Raw genomic sequence first — 24,986 nt, forward strand, 5'->3', positions numbered from 1 at the left:
TACAGTCAAACTTTCACTTACTTGACCTACTCATTTGCACCCTGGCAACTCCTTGCTGTGTGTGTCAAAATGAAAACAGGATAGAAGTTTGTGGATAATGAGACAGTGCGGTCAATGTTTATGAGTATTTCAGAGCCAACAGGTACTCATGCTATTTTAGCACAATGCAATTATTATCCACTGAAGTATTCAGCATGTATATAAATGTAGAATGAATACACAAGAAGGATATTTTAATACTATATAATACTTTTTATTTGTTAGGAGCAGCAAATTTTTTTTTTTTTTTAATGTTTTGATTATTTTCCTATAAGAGCACACCTTGTCTTGCCATGTTGTATTCCTAACTTAATTCTGTGTGTAGATCTTAATGATAATCTTAACCCCACAAACTATTCTGTTCTTGGTCCACTATTCATATTTGCCATCTATAAATCCTTATGATTTCCAAGTAGCAGAAGCAGCTTTCTCCAGTGGCCTGATTTGGCATTCAGCACATGCCAGGCTGCTATTTTTTCATACCGCACAAAGTGTTTTGATGGAAGGTAATTGCACCCAAGTCTGGAGGCTGCTTTGGGGAATGTTTGTGTTTTTATGGACAATACAGTGCACTGTGTGTTGTTTACAGAAGACCATTTGATTTTGGAATTGCTTCATCACTTCAGGGAACAGGGTGGGGCAGAAGCATGTGAGAATGCATATGAGTCCAAACAGGATTATTGCATGCCACGTGTATGCAGATATGTGCTTCCTTCTTTTGTTATAAAAATTGCAGCATGTTCCATCTCACACAGCTGCATTTTTGCCAAGACCATTTAAATTATTAATAAGATGGTGAAAAGGGAACATCCAGAGTTCATGCTGAGTATGGTTTGCTTGTTGTTTGTGATGAGTTGAAAAGCACACATGCAGCTGTGGTTTGCTTTTTTTGGAGGCAGCTTTACAAGAATGAAATGTAGAAGGGAATATGGAGGAGAGGCTAAATTTAGGCACTAGCTGGCTGGCTTCCTCAAGTTTGTGGGCGTTTTAATGACTCATAATAAAGCTATTTAGAAGCAGCTCACTGAAATTAGATACTTGACAAGCTTTGGGTCATTATAGATTTAGATTTTATTTATTCATTTATTTTTGCTGAAAGTTAGTGGGATGCTCCTGGGTGGGATTGGAGATGGTGGAAGTCCCCATTTGAATTCCTGTGTGCTGTGTCTCACCACTGATGGAGTAGAGTAGGCGTGCTAGACAGAATCTCAGAATCAGTTAAAACATTTTCCTGGAAATAAAGGGTTTTCTAAACCCTAAAGATGCCACATTAATCTAAGATGATGAAGAGTCATTAGTATTGATTCATACAGTGAAGCAAAAGCAAATCCCCTTCTGCAAGATTTCCAATCTTAATTCTTTGGAATACTAGAATAAATTTTTTTTTTTTTTTTTTTTTTTACAGTTGGCTATATGAGACTTTCTTGCCAAAAGTGCCAAAGTCTCACACTGCAACCAAAACACTGGTTAAATAAGCATTCATTTCGTAGGCAAAAAAAGGTAACATGGTCTTTTTGTGTTTAAATGGTGTTCATGCAGAAACACACAGCCTGATAAAGAACACTTTTTAAAGAGTGTGGTGTGCTTGATTCAACAGAGCAGACCACATTCTCAAAATTAGGGATATTTCATGGCCTACTTCACTGTTTGTGTGGTAGACTAGGCCAACCCTACAGGTGTCTGGGACATCTTTTAATAGACCCCTCTATAGCACATGCAGGTTTGAGGGAATGAGACACATCATTATTAGATTGCACCAGATTTCTTCCACCTCATATAAATCCAATCCTCACATGGCTTTGACTCAAATGAATCGCAGTCTACATGGCACTGTATGTGGAGTAAGTATGTGGAGCTTTGCATTATATTAAGAGCCTACAAAAATGACTATACTGTATGACATGATGTGATGCCTCTAGTGCGTTTACATTTACAGTTTTTTGCAGATGTCCTTATACAGTGCATCTGGAAAGTATTCACTTTTTCCACATTTTGTTATGTTACAGCCTTATTCCAAAATGGATTAAATTCATTATTTTCCTCAAAATTCTACAAACAATACCCCATAATGACAATGTGAAAGAAGTTTGTTTGAAATCTTTGCAAATTTATTTAAAATAAAAAACAAAAAAAAGCAACATTTCTGCAGCATTGAAGGTCCCAATGAGCACAGTGGCCTCCATCATCCGTAAATGGAAGAAGTTTGGAACCACCAGGACTCTTCCTAGAGCTGGCCGCCCGGCCAAATAGCGATCAGGGGAGAAGGGCCTTAGTCAGGGAGGTGACCAAAAACCCGATGGTCACTCTGACAGAGCTCCAGCGTGTCTCTGTGGAGAGAGGAGAACCTTCCAGAAGAACAACCATCTCTGCAGCACTCCACCTATCAGGCCTGTATGGTAGAGTGGCCAGACGGAAGCCACTCCTCAGTAAAAGGCACATGACAGCCCGCCTGGAGTTTGCCAAAAGGCACCTGAAGGACTCTCAGACAATAGATTGAACAAAGGTTGAACTCTTTGGCCTGAATGGCAAGCGTCATGTCTGGAGGAAACCAGGCACCACTCATCACCTGGCCAATACCCTCCCTACAGTGAAGCATGGTGGTGGCAGCATCATGCTGTGGGGATGTTTTTCAGCGGCAGGAACTGGGAGACTAGTCAGGATCGAGGGAAAGATGAATGCAGAAATGTACAAAGACATCCTTGATGAAAACCTGCTCCAGAGCGCTCTGGACCTCAGACTGGGGCGAAGGTTCATCTTCCAACAGGACAACGACCCTAAGCACACAGCCAAGATAACAAAGGAGTGGTTACAGGACAACTCTGTGAATGTCCTTGAGTGGCCCAGCCGGAGCCCAGACTTGAACCCGATTGAACATCTCTGGAGAAATCTGAAAATGACTGTGCACCGACGCTCCCCATCCAACCTGATTGAGCTTGAGAGGTCCTGCAAAGAAGAATGGGAGAAACTGCCCAAAAGTAGGTGTGCCCAGCTTGTAGCATCATACTCAAAAAGACTTGAGGCTGTAATTGGTGCCAAAGGTGCTTCAACAAAGTATTGAGCAAAGGCTGTGAATACTTATGTACATGTGTTTTTTTGTTTTTTATTTTTAATAAATTTGCAAAGATTTCAAACAAACTTCCTTCACGTTGTCATTATGGGGTATTGTTTGTAGAATTTTGAGGAAAATAATGAATTTAATCAATTTTGGAATAAGGCTATAACATAACAAAATGTGGAAAAAGTGAAGTGCTGTAAATACTTTCCAGATGCATTGTATGTGAGGCAGTCAACAAAAATCCACTGGAAGTCAATAGAGCTGAAAAAAAGAAAAAAATTGTGACCAAAATTGAGTTTTTCTTAATATACTTTGATGTGGAAATGGTTTTATTTAGGTTAATTTCTAACCTTGCCTTTTATCTTCCTGGGAATTCAGTGTTAAATGCAGTCAGTCTGCATAAAGATGTCTAAAACCTCGCTAGCTAAGTGTGCTTTTCTCATGATTTTATCAGGTTTTTGGATAGTTACACACCATAATGATACAAAATCAATTCAGATTGTAATCAGATGCCGGCTGTCAAAATGTCTGTGATGCACCTGCTCCATCAAATCATTATAAAAACAGAGGAAAACACTGTACACATGACACTATGACAGTAGACAATGTTTAAATAACCTAGTAAAAAAGACATTAATAACAAGAAAATTAATCCAACAAAATAAAACTGACTGTATTAATAAACACTTATTTTCCTATTGATGTGAGAATGAACTGTTAATGCAAGAGATGAAGAAACTGATGAGTGGAACAGGAACAGGAGACTGGTGTGGATGATACTGATAATCAATGCAAAATCAGCATGTCCTATTGTAAACTTATAATTCTGTAATTTTTCAGCAATGTTTATTTATTTATTTTTTTTTAAAGTTTAGGTTATAAATGTAGAGGTAGGCAGGGAATCTTTCATTTTTGAGGGTAACCAGAAAATGCTAGGACTTTAATTCTGGTTGAGATATGTACAAAAAACATATTTCAGTTCAGGAAAACCTTTTCAGAATCTATATATAGCAGAAATTTTATAATAAATGAAATGTTTCTTATCAAAGAATTAACTGCAAATATAGTTCTGTTCTGACATTTTTGGAACCCTTTGCACTGAAACAGTTTAAGAATGGGAACCTGCAGCTGTCATAAATCAGAGCAGAGATACAAGCAGATGCAGCTTCATACAGTATTCCTGAGGATGTACATCTGTCTGATAAATTTCAGCTACTTTGTAAGTTTTAATTTCCATAAAGTCAGAGAGAGCTGACAAGTTCTCTGGTTCTATCAAGAGCCTTTTTGTTACTGATTTTTCTTGGTGTGTGTGTGTGTGTGTGTGTGTGTGTGTTATCACAAACGATTTCCTCTGAAAGAAGTGATCATAAACCTTTAAAGAACACTGACATCTTGGTGAATAAGCTCATGTTTCATTTGCAGTAAACACATGCAGGCATCTTTAAAGTGAGCTATTGTTTTAGGTGGTTGAGAAATGATGCAAATTATATTTACAGGTTTAGAAGTTCATGGAGTGTATACACACAGTTATTCATCTTCAATATGCAGTTTTTCCTGGTCCTTTGATGTCTTGATTCCAAAGCTGTTAATAATAGCAGTTATAAATAGTTGTACATGTGGAAAATTATGTGAAATTGTCACACAGTGAAAGTACTACACAGCTATATCCAAGTATTTGTAAATCTTACTAAAGTCCTCTGCTGCTCTGTGTTGTAGATGGACCAAAAGCACTGGTGTGTGATCAGTGTGGAGCTCAGTTCTCTAAAGAAGATGCCTTGGCGACTCATCGACAGACACACACAGGTAATGTTTTTCCTTCTGCTGCCACACCCGAGCATTTACCAGCCTGTCTATGATATTTACATATTAAGGAGAAAATGAAGAGGAAAGCATGTTAAATATTGTCGGAATTAAAGATGGGGCAGTACGTCAGGGCTTTGGAAGGCTGCATTTCATCATTCCAGGGGAATTAACAGGGTCAAAATGTTAGTGTGGTCCACATTGCAAAAATGTGACCTACTTCTTATTTATTATCCCACAATGTCTAATGTGTGCTGCATCTATTGCTAATTTCTAATCTCTGTTACATTATACTTCCTTTCTTATACAAACTGCTCTAATTCAAATAGACTGTTTAATTTTATTGAGTTTACAGTTTTCTCTCCTTGAGCATGAGGCCATCCTCCTTTTCTATCTTGTTTCTCCTCCTGATATCTGAAAAAGCATGCATTAAAAATGCCATGTACTTGCAGCTAACATGGGGTATATTAACTATCAGTACTGTAACTAGCAAGTTGATTTGGCTAGTAACATTATGACATCATTAGTATGCATTTTACAAACCACAGTTGCCCTTATAAACACTAACATGTATATCACATGTTCTCACATAAACTAAAACAATTTTATCATAGTAATGTCAGATGTTAGACTTTAATGTGTATGTTGCATACCTCTCTACAAGAATTTAAAGTCTGGTGACGTGTCTCTTGAGAGCTATGTATAAAATGTGATTACGTCTATGGGCAAATTCTCCTCAGCTGCTCTGAGGTCAGTTGAGAACCAGTCATCACTGCTGAATGAGTAGTCTTGGACATATTATATTATCAGACATTATAACATTATCAGTATTACTGTTTGCATATTGGATTTGACAAGGGAAGATGCTAAGTGGGAGATAAAAAAAAAAACATCAAAAACAAAAAACCTTCAGAAACTATTGAGGTCTGGGCCTCAGTGTCATCATAGCTAGTTATGGCCATGCATTCCATCACTGCTCATCATTAACCTGACTAAGCACAGCTGACAGCTACATGCTTCTGCTCTTAATGGACCAATGTGATTATTTAGGGTAGAATGGGTAAATTAGGTATTAACATTAGGATTTCGGCTATGCTGTTAAAATAAGATTGCTAAAATGCCGTGATCATGTTTTTTTCTTTTCTTTTTTATATAGCTCTTTTAGTGCTTGTTTTTTGCTTTTTAAGTAAATAAATCCCAGGTCATTCTGGGTCATGCTTGTGTGTAGTGCAGTGACATGCTGTCCTTCTTATGTAAATAGGTTATTAGCTTTGTCATCTTTGTGGACAGCACACCAGAGCACACACACACACCCACACAGTGAAACATGCACAAATCACTACAATAATCCTTGAATCTAAAGGTCTGACCTATAGTTATCTGTGTTATGTGAGAAGCATCACTCACTCAGTCTGCTGCTACTGAGAGACAGACAGTAGACTGTTACAGGTGTTCCAGACTGCACTAATTAATATGCTCTCTGGGTATAAAAGTGCTCAATCGGGCTAATGATCCACATGTTGAGGCTATATAAAGGGTGAGTCCTAATTAAAGCAAGCTGCCATCATTTTATGAGCTTGAAATTGAGGAGACAATCATCTTTACTATTAACTCTTTGGAGCAGATTTTAATTTGTAATAAGCTCACTTTTAAGTTGGACATTTATGCCCAAACACTTGCCTGTGTGTTTGTGTACAGTGAGATCAGGGTGCAATATCTGTCACCTGTGTTCCATGGGGAGAAACACGATAACCCTTTTAAAAACTTTGCCGTGTAACTGTAACTCTTGTGACACACACTGTATCAATAGTTAATGCCTGTGGACATAAGGTGGTGCCCAGAAGTTTCGATTTGCTGTCCCAAACATCATGCATCATGGAACATCACGGAAAACTCAAGTGCTCTGTTTTACCTTGGCTTCAGATCCAGTGAAGTGTACACCAGGCCATAATAAAAAAAAATCCTCTTTAGTTTTGGGACACAAACATGTTGCCATTAATGGATGTGGTTTTGACTGCTGCAGTTATTCAGTGAGATTTTTCTGCTTCAACATGTTGTTAGAATGTGGCATTGAACTTGAAGACAAGCCAAGGATCCACATTTTTTTTCTTTCTTCTGAAGAGCCTGCAGAGCTCTCTAAATAAAACACTCATATATCCACCTCCATCAGGAGTGATGCAAGAAAGCCGGAGGTGAATATCACACTAAAGCTTTGAAAGTTTAGTCTATAAAACACAGTGAAGGAGTGAAAATGGTGGCAGGAGAGCTGATTTTGGTGCTAGAACAGACAGAGAAAAACAACATCATGTGCCGATGTTTACACTCTGCCAGAGCACTGTCACAAACTCAGAGCTGACCTACTTACAGGCTGTCTTAAAATAAAACTACAGCTAACATCTCAGGACTGGGCACTCTTGAAAGCAGGCCAGGACATCACTGTCTCTCGTTTTACTTATCTACATAACAACGTGTGCTGTACCACGTCACCCACGTCTAAATCTAAAAACATTTAGGGCAGCATGACTTAACTTCATTGAATTGGGCCACTGAATAAACAGTGGTTAAACATGAGCAATGTATCTTGTTGTGTTAATTATTAAGCAAGCTGTTCACTCGGGTAGATTAGCCCAACAGCTTCTCTCACTCACAGAGATGTGGGGTCAAATGAGGTATCTGTCAGTGCCCATATCAAAGCATACAGTCTCAGTGAATACCCTGGAAACAACAAATTCTTAAAGCGTACATTCAAGTTGTGCACAAGGGTTTAAAGAATCTCTGTATATATCACAATTCTGTGATTTCAGGATATTGAGTCATATCCTGAAGCAGATACTTTTTATCATTATGTATAATTTTGTCAACTTTATCTATAGTTAAGATATATATATATATATATATATATATATATATATATATATATATATATATATATATATATATATAAAGCAATATTTTTATTAATGCTTTCTTTCTTTCTTTCTTTCTTTGAACACAGGCAATAAATATTATCGAATATATTACTCAATTCATTGATCTTCATTAACCACATTATCCTTGTTAGGGTTGTGGCAGATTGTTGGGCAATACACCCTGGATGGGATGTCAGTCCATCACAGGACACCATGCACACATACATTCCCACACTCATTAATACAATAGGGATAATTTATTGTAGCCTATCCACCTACCAGCATTTTTTTTTAAAGATGTTTTTGAGATGTGGATGGAAACCAGAGACCCTGGAAGAAACCCACATGGACATAAGAACATATATTATTTTATTATTTATCTAGTTTTTGTAATAAACATTGTACAGATTTAGTCAAATGGGTCACTTTTATCTGCTATCCCTGTGTGTGTCTTGCTGTACCTGCCGGCAGATTAATGTTTAGAGAGAGAGAAAAAAAAGAAATAATAGGGAAATTAGGCCAAAGGTTCCACAGTTTATTAGCAAAATTAAAAGGACATGCTTTGATAAACAAGTACAGAAAACACCAAACACACTAAAAATACATCACACAAACACATCATACAACCCCAACACTAATTTATGTGGGCATGCTGCATAATTAAACACCATGTTGGCACTGGTGGCTCTGTTATGCTGTAAGAGGCATTTTGCTGCCATGGTTTGGGTTTGGATGGTTTTGGGATGGTTTTTCCCTCCGAAGTTTTTCTTCATCCTATGATGAATCATTTATCTCCTGATGAGAGCGGTGTCTTGACTCCTCCCCCATTCAAAGGGCACTATGGCAACTGAATGGTTTGATGAAGATGTAAATGATCATATGCTAACGCCTTTGTAACCTTTTGCAGATCTCAATCGAGTTGAACAGTGATGTGTAAGATATTACTCTCAACTACCATAATTTAAACACCAATTGAGGGATTATCTTTTAGTAGAATGGTGTTCATCTCTACAGTACAGTTTCAGAGAACCTGTGCCGAGGTGCATTGATGCTGTTTTTCCTCTAATTTGTCAATCATCTGTAGCATTCATGTACCAAGGGACTAAAATCTTGAGCTGTTTTTCCTATATGTGTGAGGTTTAAAACCATATATACAGTGTATATTTCATAACAAATGATATTTTATCTGCTTACTTTTCACACCACCATGATACTCATGATTCTCGAGACCTGTCTGTCCATCTGTAGCTGAGCAAAGCAGCATGTAATTACATTCCTGAGTTGTTGGAAACAACCTGCTATAAGGTCTTTATTGAATAAATATTGATTGCTTTTGTTTATTTCACAGTGTAAATAAGGCTCGAACTGGCAGGATGAGAATAATTTTGTTTATACTGGGAGAAAGACTAACTTGCTGGTGAATGCAGGGATTAATTATCACACTTAAACTGCAAACAGAGACATGAATACACCCAGCTGCTTATCAGAACAGCTTGAGAAATTTGAAGAAATATTTTTGAAAGAAAAAGCACCAGGATATTTTTGGTGTCTGTTAAAGAAAAGCCTATTCTCCCTTACCTATCATATTTAACTTTTATCTAGTGTATTATCCTAAAAAAGGAGGAGTTTTGAGTTTCATAATTTTGCCTATGTTCTGGAATTAACTTTCTGCAGATGAGTAAGACCTCTAATGTCCCAGCTGAAACAGCTGCAAGCAGGTGAGGCACCCCCAGCTATGTCACGACTGTGTGTCCAGTGACATTCAAAGATGGAGATTTGTGACCTGTGTGTCAAAGCTTATTTATGCAACCTTTATGTCTGCTTGCTCTTCAACCAAATATGGCCAAACATTTTTTTCATGTCAGCATGTTGACCCTTTTGTGCTTCTTCAATCTAGTATGCCTGCTAGGTTTAACTGCTTTAAATTTTATACTTTACTTTCTAACTTGCTGTGTTCCGAAACCATTTATATGATGTAAGTTTCTCTATTTCTACAACTGCAGTGGAAATGGTTTCTGTACACTGTTCACTTGTGGAAATATTTACTTATTCTTACCTGATTACTAAATGTCAGTAATTCAAAAAGGACAGTAGCTTTCATTTTGGATATAATGTCATGCAAAATATCCCAAGTTGCTCATACATTTATCCCCTGCCTTCCAAAAGTGTGGGAACAGGATTAGGTCTATAACTTCTGCACCAGTTCAGGCCTTTTGTGTCCTTGCTCTCCATGGGTCATGGGGTCATCTGACCAGTGTGAAAAGCAAATTCTCTTCCTTTTGTACAGCAAGGCAGGCAGTGAGAACAGCTTGCTACAGCTGCTTTTTCAGCTTAGCCTGGAGAAAATAGAAAAAAGCAGTTTATATTGGTTAAGAATTACCTTTAGCCCCTTAGGATTCCTCACACTTTAAGTAAAGCCTGATCAAATCAAATCTCAAACAAACTAACATCTAAATGATGGTCATTTGGGTATTTGAATAAAATCACCTAATAGGATTGGGCATTTGATGGATTTTTATTAGAATATTTCTAACATATTTAAATGTAGATTAAACCAAGGTTGGTGTTGTTCTGTCCCACTGCTTATGATGTATTTTACATTGCATAAACTTAATTCAATTTAATTCAGTTCAATTCAGTGTTATTTGTAAAGTGCGTTTAACAGTATTTATTGTCACAGAGCAGCTTTTCAGCTGATTAGATCCTTAATGGTGAAGCCAGAGGCGATGGTGGCAAAAGAAAAACTCCCTGAGATGACATAGTATCTGTATCAACTTAAGATGCTGTAGGATGGTAAGACCAGTGACTGCTGGCCATATGATTGTAAACATATATTTAAAAAGAAAACCATTAAAAGCAGTAATAAATAGAAACTCAGACTGAAGTTAATGAACAATTTTTCATATTCCCTGAAAAGACATATTTCAGATATTGCACAGAAACAAACATGACACTGAAATAGTCTCATGGTTACTTTAAATAATCACAGGATGACTCAGTATGTTTTGTATTATGTGTGTGTGTGTGGGGGGGGGGGGGGGGGGTTGGGGGGTTTGTACGTGTTACTGATGCTGTGTGATAGGGTCATGTGGGGTCTGTGGTCTGCCAAAGAGTTTTCACACAACGCACAACACTCCCCCTGCTGGCATGCATGAAATTTTACTGCATTCTCTAGAGCCAGTGCATGACCAAAATAGTTACTTATACAAATAGTTATTAATAATTCATATTAACATGCATGTCTTGAGAGTACTCACTGAATATAGCACAGGTGGAGTTTAAGTGTCAGTAATTGTTTCATGTCATAGAACATTTTCTGATTTACATTTCTTTTTGAGTGAGACAGCCTTTTAATCTGTTTTTGCACTCAGACTTTGATTCCAATAAATAATTATTCATTCAGAATATAATGAATACATAAAAGGTGAAGGCTCTCACTGACGTGCTTGTGTGTTTTTGATAATCTACCAAGCACCTGTTTCCTGTGACCTAGGGCTCATTACGAGCTGTGAAAGGCAGCTTGTTATGCTGGAATACTGATGTCCTGCAGAGAAACTCTCTCTCTCTGCCTCTCTCCTTTTATTTCTCATTTGTTCTCTACCTCAGCTTTCTCTCTACGTTTCCCCTATTCTTTAACTGTTCTGAGGTATTTCATGTGCCTACAAGAAGGCATCAGGTGATACAGGTTGTAAAATCTACATTTTCCATTTCCATTGCACTGATAATCTATTTTAATTAATGATGATACGATGAATTCTAGCTTCTGTATTGTGAGGTTTTCTCTTTAATCCCTCATTGACATTCTCCACATTTTTCTGATTATCTGCAATTGTCCACAATTGTGCACATTCCAGTGACTGTCTTAAAGAAAACAAAACACCCTGTGACAGAAGTCTCATTGTCTTGTCTGATGAGATGCTGCTGAGAGTTCTTTTGTGGGACAGAAAAGCCTTCTCAGCAGATCCATGTTAGAAAAAGGACCCTGAGAGTGTGAAAGAGTTGGACCTATGACTCGGGGTATAATAGAATGGGTCATTCGGACATTCAGGCTGATGGTTCCCCCACTGTCCAGATGGCCTCTCGTATAAATCATAGCCAGAGGTACAATGCATTCTTGCAAGAGGGCTTTAACCACAATCATTTGAGCTCAGGAATGACTCTTAACTCTTTGAATTATTAATATGGTAAAGTGATCAACATTTGGCCTGTTATGAATGGGCTCTAAGGAGGTTGTGAGAGCATTCAGAAAATCTAGTACTATGTGTGTCTAAAACTCCCATAGCCTTTAAATAAAAAAGTAATTAAACTCAAAATGACCTATGAAGCAGTAGCTGCAGTGGCTCTGTTTCCATTTAACTGTGTTTTAAATACAGAATTCACACATCCTTGATAAATCATGCTCTTTCTTGACACATATTGTTTTTGAACTGTAGAGGGAATAAATCAGTCAGGTTAGATAAGGCACCACAGTGATTGCATGGCATGCGATGAAGTTAAGCAGCTAGCTGTGTGTTTACTCTAAATGTATCCATCCTGGTTACGTTAATAGAATTCCAGAACATCTCTCTGACAGCTCTCGCTCTCCATATGAATCATCTGTATCTCATTCCCCACACTAATTCCAATTTAATTGCCTATTGCCCACAGGCACTTCAATGGCAGTAACAAATGGTTTGATTTTGGAGTCCTCATCAGACGGCATTTTAAATGCAACATGCTAACCCCACTTGAATGTCAATGAAGCTGTGGCACAGGCTCCTGTATACTAATCACTCCCTCTCTTATACTCAGCCTCGCTCCTTTCCTCATATCTGATTAAAATGGATTTGTAGAATTGGGAAGGAGCAGGCAGGCTGTCTCCACTGTTTTAACTAATGATCAACCAAAGAGAAGAGCAGTTTGTTCCCATATTTGTATTTGATCTCTCTCTCTCTCTCTCTCTCTCTCTCTCTCTCTCTCAAGTTTAATATAATAATTTGATGCTGATACTACATTTCACTACCACTGGAAAAAGCTTAGTATAAGAATTACTAGGCATTATTGAAAGATTAAATGAGATTGAACAGAAACGAAACCCAGAAGAAGAATGAAAACAATAATGCATTCCAGATTATATCCTAGATATAATTTGAGTTTCTTAGTTGTCTCCTGTGCTAATCACACAGCCAATGGTAGCCCATGTCATTTTGCGGTGTGCAGTGGTATTTGAGTAAAGCCAGGAGCAGGGCTCCAATGTGTACTCCTCAGTTCAGTCACACTCCACTCCTTATTGTCCATGCTCAGCAGGGGCAACCAGGTCCGTCACATACACATTCCGCTCATCTGCCTCCTGTTTCCCCTGACCTTACACCCCACTGCAGCTCATGGCTTAAAATCTCCAACCTTCTAGCAGCAGCCCTTCTTTCCATCCATTCTTTTTCATCATATGAACCTTCCCTTCCAAACTGGTTATAATATTATGATATTATGCATATCAAACATTACATGATTATTTACATTTGATGTAGAAGTTTATTACAGTTTATTCCTGTTGTACAGGGTGTCACCAAAGTAATAGGGCAGTTAACAGAATGATCAGCAGTAACAATTATTCTTTCAAATAAGTAAGGAACAAAGATTGATTGGGTGTGCTTTATATATCTTGCCAGCGATTACACTTTTTTTCTCTTTTGTCTCTCGCTCATACATAAAAGGTCTCCTTAAGTAAACAAATATAATTTGGTCAATGTCTATATTTTTCTTTGTTAAAGCTACAGGATGTATGATTTTGGAATTTTGCCCTCTCTGGTTGAAAAATGCTATTGCAAGCTACTTGCCACTGAGCATTTCGTAATGTGGGGTGTGTTGTGATAATCTCCACTGCATGGATTAATCTCATGGCTAAAAGTGTTAAATAATACACATTCAGAAAGAATTTATGACTTTGTCCCAAACCACGTAATGTGCACTACGTTGCATGCTTAGAAACGTATAATATCAGTGGTGTAATGACTAGCATGTTAGTATGCAGTTTGAAATACAGCCTTTGTAGTATTTGCAACTTGTATTACTCAGTATTACAGAAGTGTAAAATAACTTTATTGTTCACATCAGTGGCTGTCACAGTTACTGAGTACAAGATGGAAGAGCAAAAACATCTGAATAGAGCTTATCTTTTCATTTCAATTACCTAGTTACCTTACTGTGACTGCCCGATCAAACAGCAGTGCTCATGCAATTGCCAAAGCTGTGGTCTCACTTTGCTTAGCCAGCTAAAATAGAAGATTTTGTTAAAGGGAAAAGGAGATTTCCCTGAGGACCTGTGCATTTCAAGTTCTGTTATATGCAGCTAGTCTGCTAACGAAAGTTAGCTACAAAACTATAATGCCTGATCATTTAGATTTTTTTTTTTACCTGATATGTACCTGATAATCTCTGTATATTTTGTCAGAAAGGTTTGCCATGACCCCAATTGTATTAACATGCTAGCTAAAATCCAGACCACGGGCAAAAGAGACATAGATCAGATGAGCAGTGGGCTTGAATCACTTACTCGCATCTGATATTACTGAGCTTGAAATACAAAAATACAGAAAAATAAATAAATCTCCCTCAAATAAAATAATAAAATAAATCTCCCTCACACTGCAGAAAACTCCCCTTTTTTCCAGAAGTGCATGACAAAAATATCACGCTTCTGGGTAAAAACCACACATAAGCCGTATTTATAACTCCGCCATGTCGGATTATTTGGCCTTTTTGGGGAATGAACGGCACAGCTATTTAGCTATGCCGAAGGTGGATGAGGCGCTTGCGAGCTACCTCTCTCCATCAGTGGCAGGTGATTTAGGGGGCCGGCTTTGCCATCCAAGTCATGTAAGGCCACCGCGGCATTGGTGGGCAAGGCCTATGCGGTTCTGGGTCTTGCTTGTGGGTCACTGCATACAATGGCAGTGTTGCAGGCCTACCAAGCAGACCTGCTGAGTGAGCTCGACATACGGTGACATTCAGTCAGTTACTTCTCTGTTGTGTTGAGTTCACCCAGGCACCCACGAGTGGAGCCCAGACCAACGCTAGTGCGAGGGAGGCACAGAAGGTGAGTGTGGCGGCCCGCCTCCCCCTGCAAACAGCCAGAGGAACCGGGTGGGTACAGTCACAGCCTGCTACTAGGCCTGATCTGAGAATGGTCATAAAGGCCAGCCAGACAAAGGAGAAGCAGTCCTGAGGGGCTGTGGAGGGACATATCAAGGGACATGAGGTTGTTAGGGCAGTTAGCCCCAGTACTACTGTAGGGCCTCCCCTAGCCAAAGCTGTCCCAAGTTTTCAGTGTTCTCTGGTCAGCGAGCTGTCACAGGGCAACGAAAATCTTATGTTTTCCCTTCAATAGAATGTGGAAAAGTTAATGTCACTAAAAGACCATCTGGCAGCGTGGAAACTACTGCCAAATGTGTCTCCATAGAAAAGGGTTACTGGGTCAAGTTCAGATCTCGACCCCTCCGGTTCAGAGGTGTGCTCATTACAGTAGTCAGAACAGAGCAGAGCCGACGTTAGCGCAGGAAGTAAGATCCCTCTTTGACAAAGGGGCCATAGAACATGTACCCAGAAAGGAGGTTTTTACAGCTGTTATTTCATGGGCCACAAAAAAGATGGGAGTATACAGCCAATTTTAGATCTGCGCAATCTGAACTCTTCAGACAAACAGGTTCAAGATGCTGCTGCTCAAACTTATCGTTCCCACAGGTTCATTTTGTAGACTGGTTTGTGAGGATAGATCTAAAAGATGCATATTTCCACAGAGAAATATTGCCCAATCACAGAGTTCCTGAAGTTTGCGTTTGGAGGCAACACATACCAATATCGGGTTCTTCCCTTTGGGCTAGCTTTATCCCCTCGCACCTTCACAGAGTGCATGGATGTCATTCTGGCTCCATTGCGACTCCAGGGCATCCATGTACTAAACTACCTGGATGACTGGTTAATTCTAGCACGATCCAGGGAACTGGCGATTCAACATCGAGATGTTGTTCTCACCCGCATGATGAGCTCGGGGCTCAGGTTGAACCTCAAGAAAAGTATGCTTTCTCCTGTGCAGAGGACAACATTTCTAGAGGTTATAAGGATTCTACTACGATGAGGACATTTCTATCCCCAACATGCGTAGGTTCAATCCTATCACCATTGAGCAAGATAAAGCTGGATCTCGGCATCCCCTCCAGTTTCTACAAGAGACTGTTGGGGCCTATGGCAGCAGCAGCCAACATCATACCATTGGGCCTACTGCACAGGTAGACCGTTTCAGTGCTGGCTGAAAAGTGGGGGTTTCGTCCAAGGATGAGACTTCTGAGAGTAATCGGTGTCACGTGGTGATGACTGAGTGCTCTGAGAATTTGGAGGTGCCCCCAGTTTCTAGCCTTGGGTCACACTCTCGGGGTGTCTCCTTATCGTAAGATGGTAATGACAGACACCTCCCTCATGGAACCGTCTTAGACGGCTGTCCAGCTCACGGTCTCTGGCGTGGCCCTCATCTGGAGTGGCATATAAATCACCTATAAATGTGGGCCGTGCTTCTAGCACTGAAATTCTTTCTTCCTCAACTGATAGGTCACCATGTGTTAGTTGTGACAGACAACACAGCGGTAGTCTCATATATCAACCACCAGTGAGGATATATTCATGCCTCCTGTTCAGGCATGCTCAACTAATTCTTCTCTGGGTAAAGTGAAAGTTTTTGTCAGTGAGTGCAATGTACATTCTGGGCAATTGGAAGGCAGGGACTGAGGCCCAGGGATGGGAGGCTCCATCCACAAGTGAAGTCCATATGGCGGAGGTTCGGCCAAGTGGAGGGGGATGTGTTCACCTCCGAGGAGTCAACACACTGCCCGCCGTGGTTTGCCCTCATTCCTCCCACACCACTGGGGCTGGATGCCTTGGTGCACATGTGGCCGAGGTCACATCTATACATTTTTCCCACGATTGCTTCCACAACTTCTAGCGAGAGTTCGCCAAGATTGTCTATGTCTGCTGCTAGTAGCACTGTATTGGCCAGCTTGAATATGGTTCTCAGAGATAATATCCCTGCTGAATGGCACTCCTTGGGAGATTCCCATCCGCAGGGATCTACTGTCTCAAGCCAGAGGGCTGATTTTTCACCCTCAGCCGGAACTATGGATACTGTGGGTCTGCTCCCTGAGGGGCACCAGCTCATAGATTCTGGTCTCAAAACTGAGTTTGTAGAGACCATGTTGAATGCTGGAGCACCATCCTTGAGGAAATTGTATGCACTCAAGTGGCTCAACTTTTTGTGTTGTGGTGTGAGGAACGCCAGTTCACAGACATAGTGAACTGCGCAACAGCTACAGTCCTGGAGTTCTTACAAGGACGTTTCACATCAAGGATGGTTTGTTCTACATGAGGGTCTATGTGGCCACCATTTTGGCCAGCCACGCCTCTATTAATGAAACCAAGCATCAGTTGGCTGTGGGGCAACATCCGCTAACTTCGAGGTTTATGCATGGTGTCAGGTGGCTAAGGCCCATCTGCAGACCACACATACCTTCCTGGGACCTTTCTGTGGTCCTGGAAGGTCTGTCAGGTGACCCATTTGAGCCCTTAGAGTCAGCCTTAGAGAAGCTTCTGACTCTAAAGGTAGCTCTTCTGCTGGCCCTGGCATCTCTCAAGCGAGTAGGAGATCTACAAGTTCTCTCTGTTGCCTCTTCCTGCTTTGACTTTGCCCCTGGATTAGCCAAGGACTTCCAATATCCTAGGCTGGATTACATTTCTAAAGTGCCTATGTCTGCTGCCCGGCCAGTAGTGTTGCAGGCTTTCTGTCCTCCTCCGTCTACGCCACACACATTAATTCGATATTACAGCCTGGATATACATTCCAACTTGTGTCTTGCAGTGACCCTCGGGCTCGGATCTTTTTATACAGGCCATACTCTCAGTGTGACGAAGTGGGTATTATCATTCCCACAGCATGGAGCTCACGCAGCGTTGCGTTCCCTTTGAAAGGGAACGTCTGGGTTACGCATGTAACCCTGTTCCCTGAGAAGGGAACGAGACGTTGCGTAGCTTTGTCATACTGGGGCATGCCTATGAATTGTGTCTTCGCTTCAGATTATAGAGGATGACGGCACGGTTCACAGGTGCCGTTTTTATATCACGCAACACACTTAATTGCCATGTCACCTGATCATGGCAGGCCTATAAATAGGCATGATGTTGCACAAGCTTCAGATTCCGGTCATGCGCGAGGGCACTTCCCACAGCATGGAGCTCATGCAATGTCTCATTCCTTTCTCAGGGAACAGGGTTACATGCGTAACCCAGATGTTTTATTGAGCATCTTGCAGAACCAGCGACAGTTCTTCTGGAGACTTTGACTGTAGCACTAGCTTCTTATTTTTGCAGCAAAACCCAGCAGACTTCATTGTGTTTTTTGTCTGAAAAGTGGTCTCTTAAGTAATATGCTGCTTTCTTTAATGACGTGCAAACATTTTTCTGTAACATTACATTATTTGCTAAAAAACTAATGTTTGGGAATCTAAAATGTTTTTTGTACTGACTTCATAATGTAGGAGTCATAAAATACAAAATCTATAACAAAGTTTGTACTAAAAAATTGAGTGCCTAAAACTTTTGCACATTACTGTACATTTGCTGTACACCACAAATAAACAGCGAAAACTTTAGGGTGGACCAAGCCAAAACAACAAACAAAACTGCTGTTTAAGGGGAACTAACTTACCTAAAAAGAAAGACAAAAGACAATTAGCTTCCCTACACTCCCTTACCAATAACAGGGACAAAAACCCACACCCGACATAAATGGCAGTTACAACCCTACTACTGGTGAATATATACAATGTTTGATATATACAGAAATACTGCAATGTGACTATATACAAATCTAGGCAGCAAACAGACATCAAAGGGCAGATCAAGCTTGACGTTGGGACAGGCACAGTTCAAAAACTAGAAATATCACAATAGAAATATGGAGCGGACTAACGAGCACAACCACAAATGCAAATGAGTGAACATTGTAAAAATGAAGCCGGTAGAACTGGTTTCCGTCACCATTAAATACTGTCAGCCATTGATTACGTCAGCTTTGGGGCGGCTGTGGCTCAGGTGGTAGAGCGGGTTGTCCACTAATCGTAGGGTTGTCGGTTCAGTTCCTGGCCCACATGACTCCACATGCCGAAGTGTCCTTGGGCAAGACACTGAACCCCAAGTTGCTCCTGATGGCAAGTTAGCACCTTGCATGGCAGCTCTGCTACTATTGGTGTATAAGTGTGTGTGAATGGATGAATGAGACACAGTGTAAAGTGCTTTGGATAAAAGTGCAATATAAGTGCGCCATTTACCATTTAGCTTTGGGGTGGAAGCAGCACACAAAGCTGATAAAGCAGCATCCAAGGCAGAGCAGGAAGGCCTGGATTGGAGTTTGGGATGGTCCGACCTGCACAGATTTAACACACAAAAACACACAAAACAACGGAATAATGCGGGTTGTGACAGTATATTTATACATTTATATTGCCAAAAGAAATATCATGCGTCTGTGGGACCTCCACTGTTGGGTAGTGAGCAGAACAAGATGCTTAGAGTGTAGGTATGGGAAAAAGGAAGCTGTCTAAAGCAGAGGGAAGAGCTACTGTATCTCCTGATAGTGTGGAGGGCTGACACTTATCTTGTGAGAGTGGCCAGCTCCATTAACAGGCCCATTCACCTCAGCTTAAGCAACTCTGTCAGCTACTTCAGAACCATTAAACCTCTGCTGGGAGTGTACTGAGTGGAGAGAGAAACAGAGATATATAAAGAGTACGAGAAACACATTGTGTTCTCTCAGGAGCCAAAGAGATAGTATAAATAGATAGAGTTGTAGAGGTAAATTATTCCTAAAAACACATGCAAGTTGGGATAGCTTTGTACTTGTCTTTCTTTTTTTTCTTCTTCTGGTTACAAGTAGCATGTAATGTATCATTGCACTGTTTGTTCTGTAAAAGGTTGACTTTTTTAATAGCAGCAAAGACACATTAGAAATGATATGTAAGCTTTTATATACGTATAACTTAATTGTAATATTTCTAATAAGATAATACATAAGGTGTAGAATAGCTACTGTATGGCAGCTGTGCAAGAACTAATTATTATTTCTTCCTTTCTTTCTTTCTTTGTTTCTTTCTGTGCTTTTGGTTTTCAAAATTCTCTACCTCTGTTCTCCTATTCTGCTTTCTGATAAGCCTTAAACTGGGCAATAATAGAAATACAGGAGAAAATGCATAGGGTGAGAGAGTGCTTCTCAGCCATTTTTGCACAAAACTCCTATTGCTGGGAGGCTGTCTGTGATAGAAGCTGATTTTTATGTGTCTCAGGTGCTACTGTGGCTTTTCCCCCCTTGTTTCTCTGAGCTCTGAGGCAAATGCTGATTGATTGACTTGGAAGTCAATCCTGGCCTACTGTTTATAAGCCTTCCTCTGGGAATTCACATAGATTTTAAATTAGAGACAGCTTTACTTTAAGCAGGAGATGCTAGACTGCACAGTTTATAAGAATGAAAGGGAGACACGTAGTGCTTTTCCACTGGCAAGTACCAGACCTGATGCTGATGCCTAAGGTAGAACAATTCTGTGTTTTTCCTCTGTGAAAGAGCCAGTTCTTGGTTCTGTTCCAGCACCAAAATATTGATAGCAAGGTGATATCAGGATGTTTTATTATGTCACAGAACAATCACAGCAATTAAGGTTATTTTCATATAGCCCATAAACCAATATGTGAACATTGCAGGGCTTTTTGATATTGAATATTGCACCTGTGAAACACTGTTCAGAGGAACTTTACTACTAATTTAAACAAAATATAGTTGCAATCAAAAAAATTCAACCCCCACTGCAAATCAGGTTTATTGTCCAAATTTTCAGACTTTCAGCTGTTTGCAATGAACAAATAAAACAAAAGCAATTGAAATAGTTCAACACACGAGTGCTTCAAGTGATTTCCCCAAATTCAACTGAAATTGCAACTTATAATGACTTCTCCAGTTTCAAAATTATTTAACCCCCTGAACAGAATCCCTCACAACAGCACAAATATGCAAAACAGGTGTTGTCACAATCAAGTGCTTCATTAGTTGCACCAGGTGTGCTTGAGCTGTAACACATGAAATACCTGAACTGGCTAGGGGTTTGTTGAGTGTACATTATCTGGACGGGCAGAAAAAGGAAGCTATCAATGGCTGCAACCAGATTTCTGAGAAGGCAGGTTGTAAAAAACCCTTGAGTGACTGCAAAAGACCTGCAGCAAGGCTTGGTGGCAACAGACACTGAGGTTTCAGTGAGCACAGTAAGGCGCATACTAAACGCAGAAGGTTTCCATTCCAGAGCTCCAAGACCTACACCAGTACTGACCCAAAAGCACAAGACAAGTCGGCTGAAAATCTTATAAAAAAAAAAAGCCACAGAAGTTTTGGGATTCTGTTCTGTGACTCGATGAAACAAAACTGGAACTTTTTGGCATGATGGATCAGCGGTATGTCTGGAGAAAGAAGAATGAAGAAAGAACACTCTGTCCACAGTCCAGCATGGTGGTGGCTTGGTGATGCTCTAGGGCTGCTTTTCATCCTCTGGCACTGGAAACCTGCAGCATGTGAAAAGTACGATAGATTCATTGAAGTAAAATCGTAGGAGAAAACATCATGCCATCTGTGAGGAAGCTGAAGATTGGGCATCATTGTGCCTTCCAACAGGACAATTCTGGAAGATTCTTCAGGGCCAACACAGTCACCTGACTTGAACCCCATAGAACATCTCTGGTGGGATTTGAAGAAGGCAGTTGCAGCATGCAAACCCCATAATATTACTGAACAGGAGGCCATTGCTCATGAAGAATGGGCTAAGATTCCTCAGGAATGCTGCCAGAATCTGGTGTCTGGCTATGCATCTCGTTTGCAGCTTGCCATAAAGGGGTTGAATAATTTTGAGACTGGAGAAGTCATTATAAGTTGCATTTTCATTTGAATTTGGGGAAACCACTTGAAGCATTCGTTGTGTCGAACTATTTCAATTGCTTTTGTTTAATTTGTTCACTGCAAACAGCTGAAAGTTTGAAATTTTGACACTAAACCTGATTTGCAATGGGAGTTGAATAATTTTAATTGCAACTGTAAATAGGATCTATACTGCTTAGGCTAATGCTGAGGTTAATGCCATGAATTAAAAAAAAAAAAGCAGCTTCATACTCAGAATAAACAACTAAAAGCAACAAAACATGTATATTTCATCACGGGTGCTATTCTGAAGGACTTTAATTTGGATGGTAAAATCAGGCAGCACCATGGTGCAGCAGGTAGCATTGCAGTCTCATGGCCCCAAGGTCCCTGGTTTTATTTAAACCCAGCTTATTGTTTATGTGGAGTTTCTCTGCATGTTTTCCCATCTGTGTGCATAGGTTTCCTCTGGGTTTTCTGGTTTCTTCCCACCTCACAAATAAATGCAGTGTTGGCTGCTCTAAATTACAACAGTATAGAAATAAGTGTAAAAGTATGTGTATGGTGCCCTGCACTCAATTGGTATCTCAGGGTATAGTCCCAACTCGCACCCAGTGTTCCCAATGCTCCAGAGCCACCATGACCGTGACCAGGATGAAGCACTTCTTGAACATGAGTAAATGTATGAGTGGTAAAATCAAACCTGGGTCTCAATCAGACCTTAAACTTAAAACCCTTCATAGTTGTTACTACATCTGATTATTTTGTTGTTTGGCTCTTAACCTTGGAAATGTTATTTAAAATGTCTGTAGGTGCTCTTAACACTGGCTCCAACATCGGAAAGAATCAGAATATATGGTGGTGTATTTAGTTTGTAGTCACTGTATTTATAACTAATTATACAGTTGCTTGAAATGAATTGTCATAACGTTTCATGTATTTATAATAATTGAGCATTAATGTCTCTCTTTCTCTCTCTCTCTCTTTCTCTCTGATCTAGGCTCAGACATGGCTGTGTTTTGTCTGCTGTGTGGGAAACGCTTCCAGACTCAGAAGGCACTGCAAGGCCACATGGAGGTCCATGCTGGTGTGCGCAGCTACATCTGCAGCGAGTGTGATCGAACTTTCCCCAGCCACACGGCTCTTAAACGTCACCTTCGCTCCCACACAGGTAAGCCTCTATCTGCCTGTTTATGGGAGCCTGGGGCAAGTGGATTTAATTGCTGAGTTTTTTCATACTGATTTTCCTAAAACTTTTTAGTCATCTCAGGCAAAAATCACCTCATTTTCACACTTGCATTTATTTCTGGACTCTGGGCTGTTGGAACCAGATTTCAAGTGGCCAGTGGTCCATAGAACGGATCCCTGGTCCTCTTGAAAAGGGTGGTCTGGGTTTCGCTTCAACCAAACAGCAGCACAGTCCACATCTGTATGGAAGCATCCTGAATAATGTGATTGGTTCAATGTTTCTGAGGACTTGAATACTGTAATTAGTTCACTTTTGTGGCATGAGTACTTGCACTGAGAGCATCGTAAAAAATACACGTCTTATGCCAGCCTACATGGCTACAAATAATCTTTTATTCAAGCTCAGCTCTTCGTTTGTAGGTATTCCTGCACAATAATTTGCTATTTATCCAAAAAGCACTGTTCTTCACAGCTTGAGTGTTGGTACCAGAGGAAAATAATACAAAAAAACTAATGGATAAACATAGTGCCTACCATTTTGCAAACAAAAGTGCACAAAGGTGACATATGGAATTATGCAATTCAGCCACAATTCAGAAGTAGTTCTTTTACCCAAGCCCCACACCACACAATCCCAGAATGGTTCCTGAGTGCTGACTTCAGTATTTAGACCAAGTGTGAATGTATGTGTGTATGGTGTCCTGTACACATTTTAGGGTGTATTCCCACCTTGTGTACTGTGCTTCTGGGATAGGCTCTGGATCGACTGTAGCCCTGACCAGGATAAAGCAGTTACTGAAGATAAATGAATGCACATGAAAAAAGCAAACAGCTTGTTGGATTAAACACAGTCGTAAACCCCATGTTAGATTATATTATTTTAGAATGTAGGGAATTTGTTGGTGTTGGTATTGTGCTGATGGCAATACATATGGGTCAAAGAGCACATCTGGCCATATCATTTTGCTAAGCCATGTGTGTCTGTCTGATTCTGAAGCCTCTCTCCTTTCTACATTCAGCACATGTAGTGTCTTCTCATTAATATGCCATTCCTGTTCCCTCTCCATTTCACTGGCAGGCCATTTGCAGACAGTGGCGGCTGTCTAATGTTCACAGCTGTGTTTGATAGGGCAGACAGAGACAAGCGAGCTGGATTGTTTATGGCACAGAAAGCTCTCTGAAGCTCCTTTTAGCTCGTCTTTCAAGCCATTTAATACTATTTTGTCAGACCATTTGGATGATTTTTTTTTAAATAATGGAAGCCTGTTTTACTTTGAATTTTACAGACTGTTATGTGGTTATGTATCACTAACTTAAACACAGACAGTGATGTCTTTACAGCTTGTGCCACAGCAGTCTTCTGATTGGCTACCTATCCAACAAAAGATCAATACAGTAAATGTAAAATCTAATACACTAGAGTATTAGTGTTAGAGTAAGAGTTCTCTGTATGTGCTGGGTAATTGACATTACCAGTGTGTGTCGAATCTTCCCAGGGCTGAGCATTAGCACATTAGCATGCCTGCGGCGATGTGAGTCTGGCCGACCGGCTGCTCGCCTCAGCTCCATTAACTTTAATGACAGACAGGCTGCAGGGCTTTTTGTAAGGTGCATCTGATCAGTTGATGCAGGTACCCAAAGACTGCTGCTCTATATATCATCATATATCTGGTCTTGCAGGACTTCAACCTGCCCTTCCTCTCCACTCTAATAAAAACCCCATTCATTTCAGACTGCTGCTATTACTAAGAGGGGAATTGAATGTGAATAGTATGCCATGATGTGCTTTGGGATTTTTTTTGCATGGTCTCTTAAGATGGGGTTTTACACCGAAGCATGACAGTACATAACAAGAAATACAATTTATTTCAAGGCATGGTTACCACTTGGACAGGGAGATAATGAAAAGCATGGGTCACTGCTGATGGCTTAAAGTGTGGCCGGCTGTGCTGAGATGCATTAAATATTGGGAGTTTTATACGCCTGATCACATCCCATGCTGCTGCCTGAGAAAATGATATAAGAA

General features: G+C 40.2%; 1 protein-coding gene across 2 annotated transcripts in view; it reads left to right on the plus strand.

Moving 5' to 3' along the window:
• The window catches only part of zbtb16b (zinc finger and BTB domain containing 16b), a 48,968-nt gene that overhangs the window by 18,324 nt on the left and 5,658 nt on the right, over window positions 1–24,986 (plus strand). For both annotated transcript variants that reach the window (XM_053646740.1, XM_053646741.1), the window contains exons 4-5: window positions 4,811–4,897; window positions 22,773–22,943. In XM_053646740.1, coding sequence (XP_053502715.1) covers window positions 4,811–4,897; window positions 22,773–22,943 — 258 coding nt within the window. The remainder of the gene's footprint in view (window positions 1–4,810; window positions 4,898–22,772; window positions 22,944–24,986) is intronic.

The sequence above is a fragment of the Ictalurus furcatus genome, chromosome 17, assembly GCF_023375685.1.
Source record: "Ictalurus furcatus strain D&B chromosome 17, Billie_1.0, whole genome shotgun sequence".
In the NCBI taxonomy this organism is placed as follows: domain Eukaryota; kingdom Metazoa; phylum Chordata; class Actinopteri; order Siluriformes; family Ictaluridae; genus Ictalurus; species Ictalurus furcatus.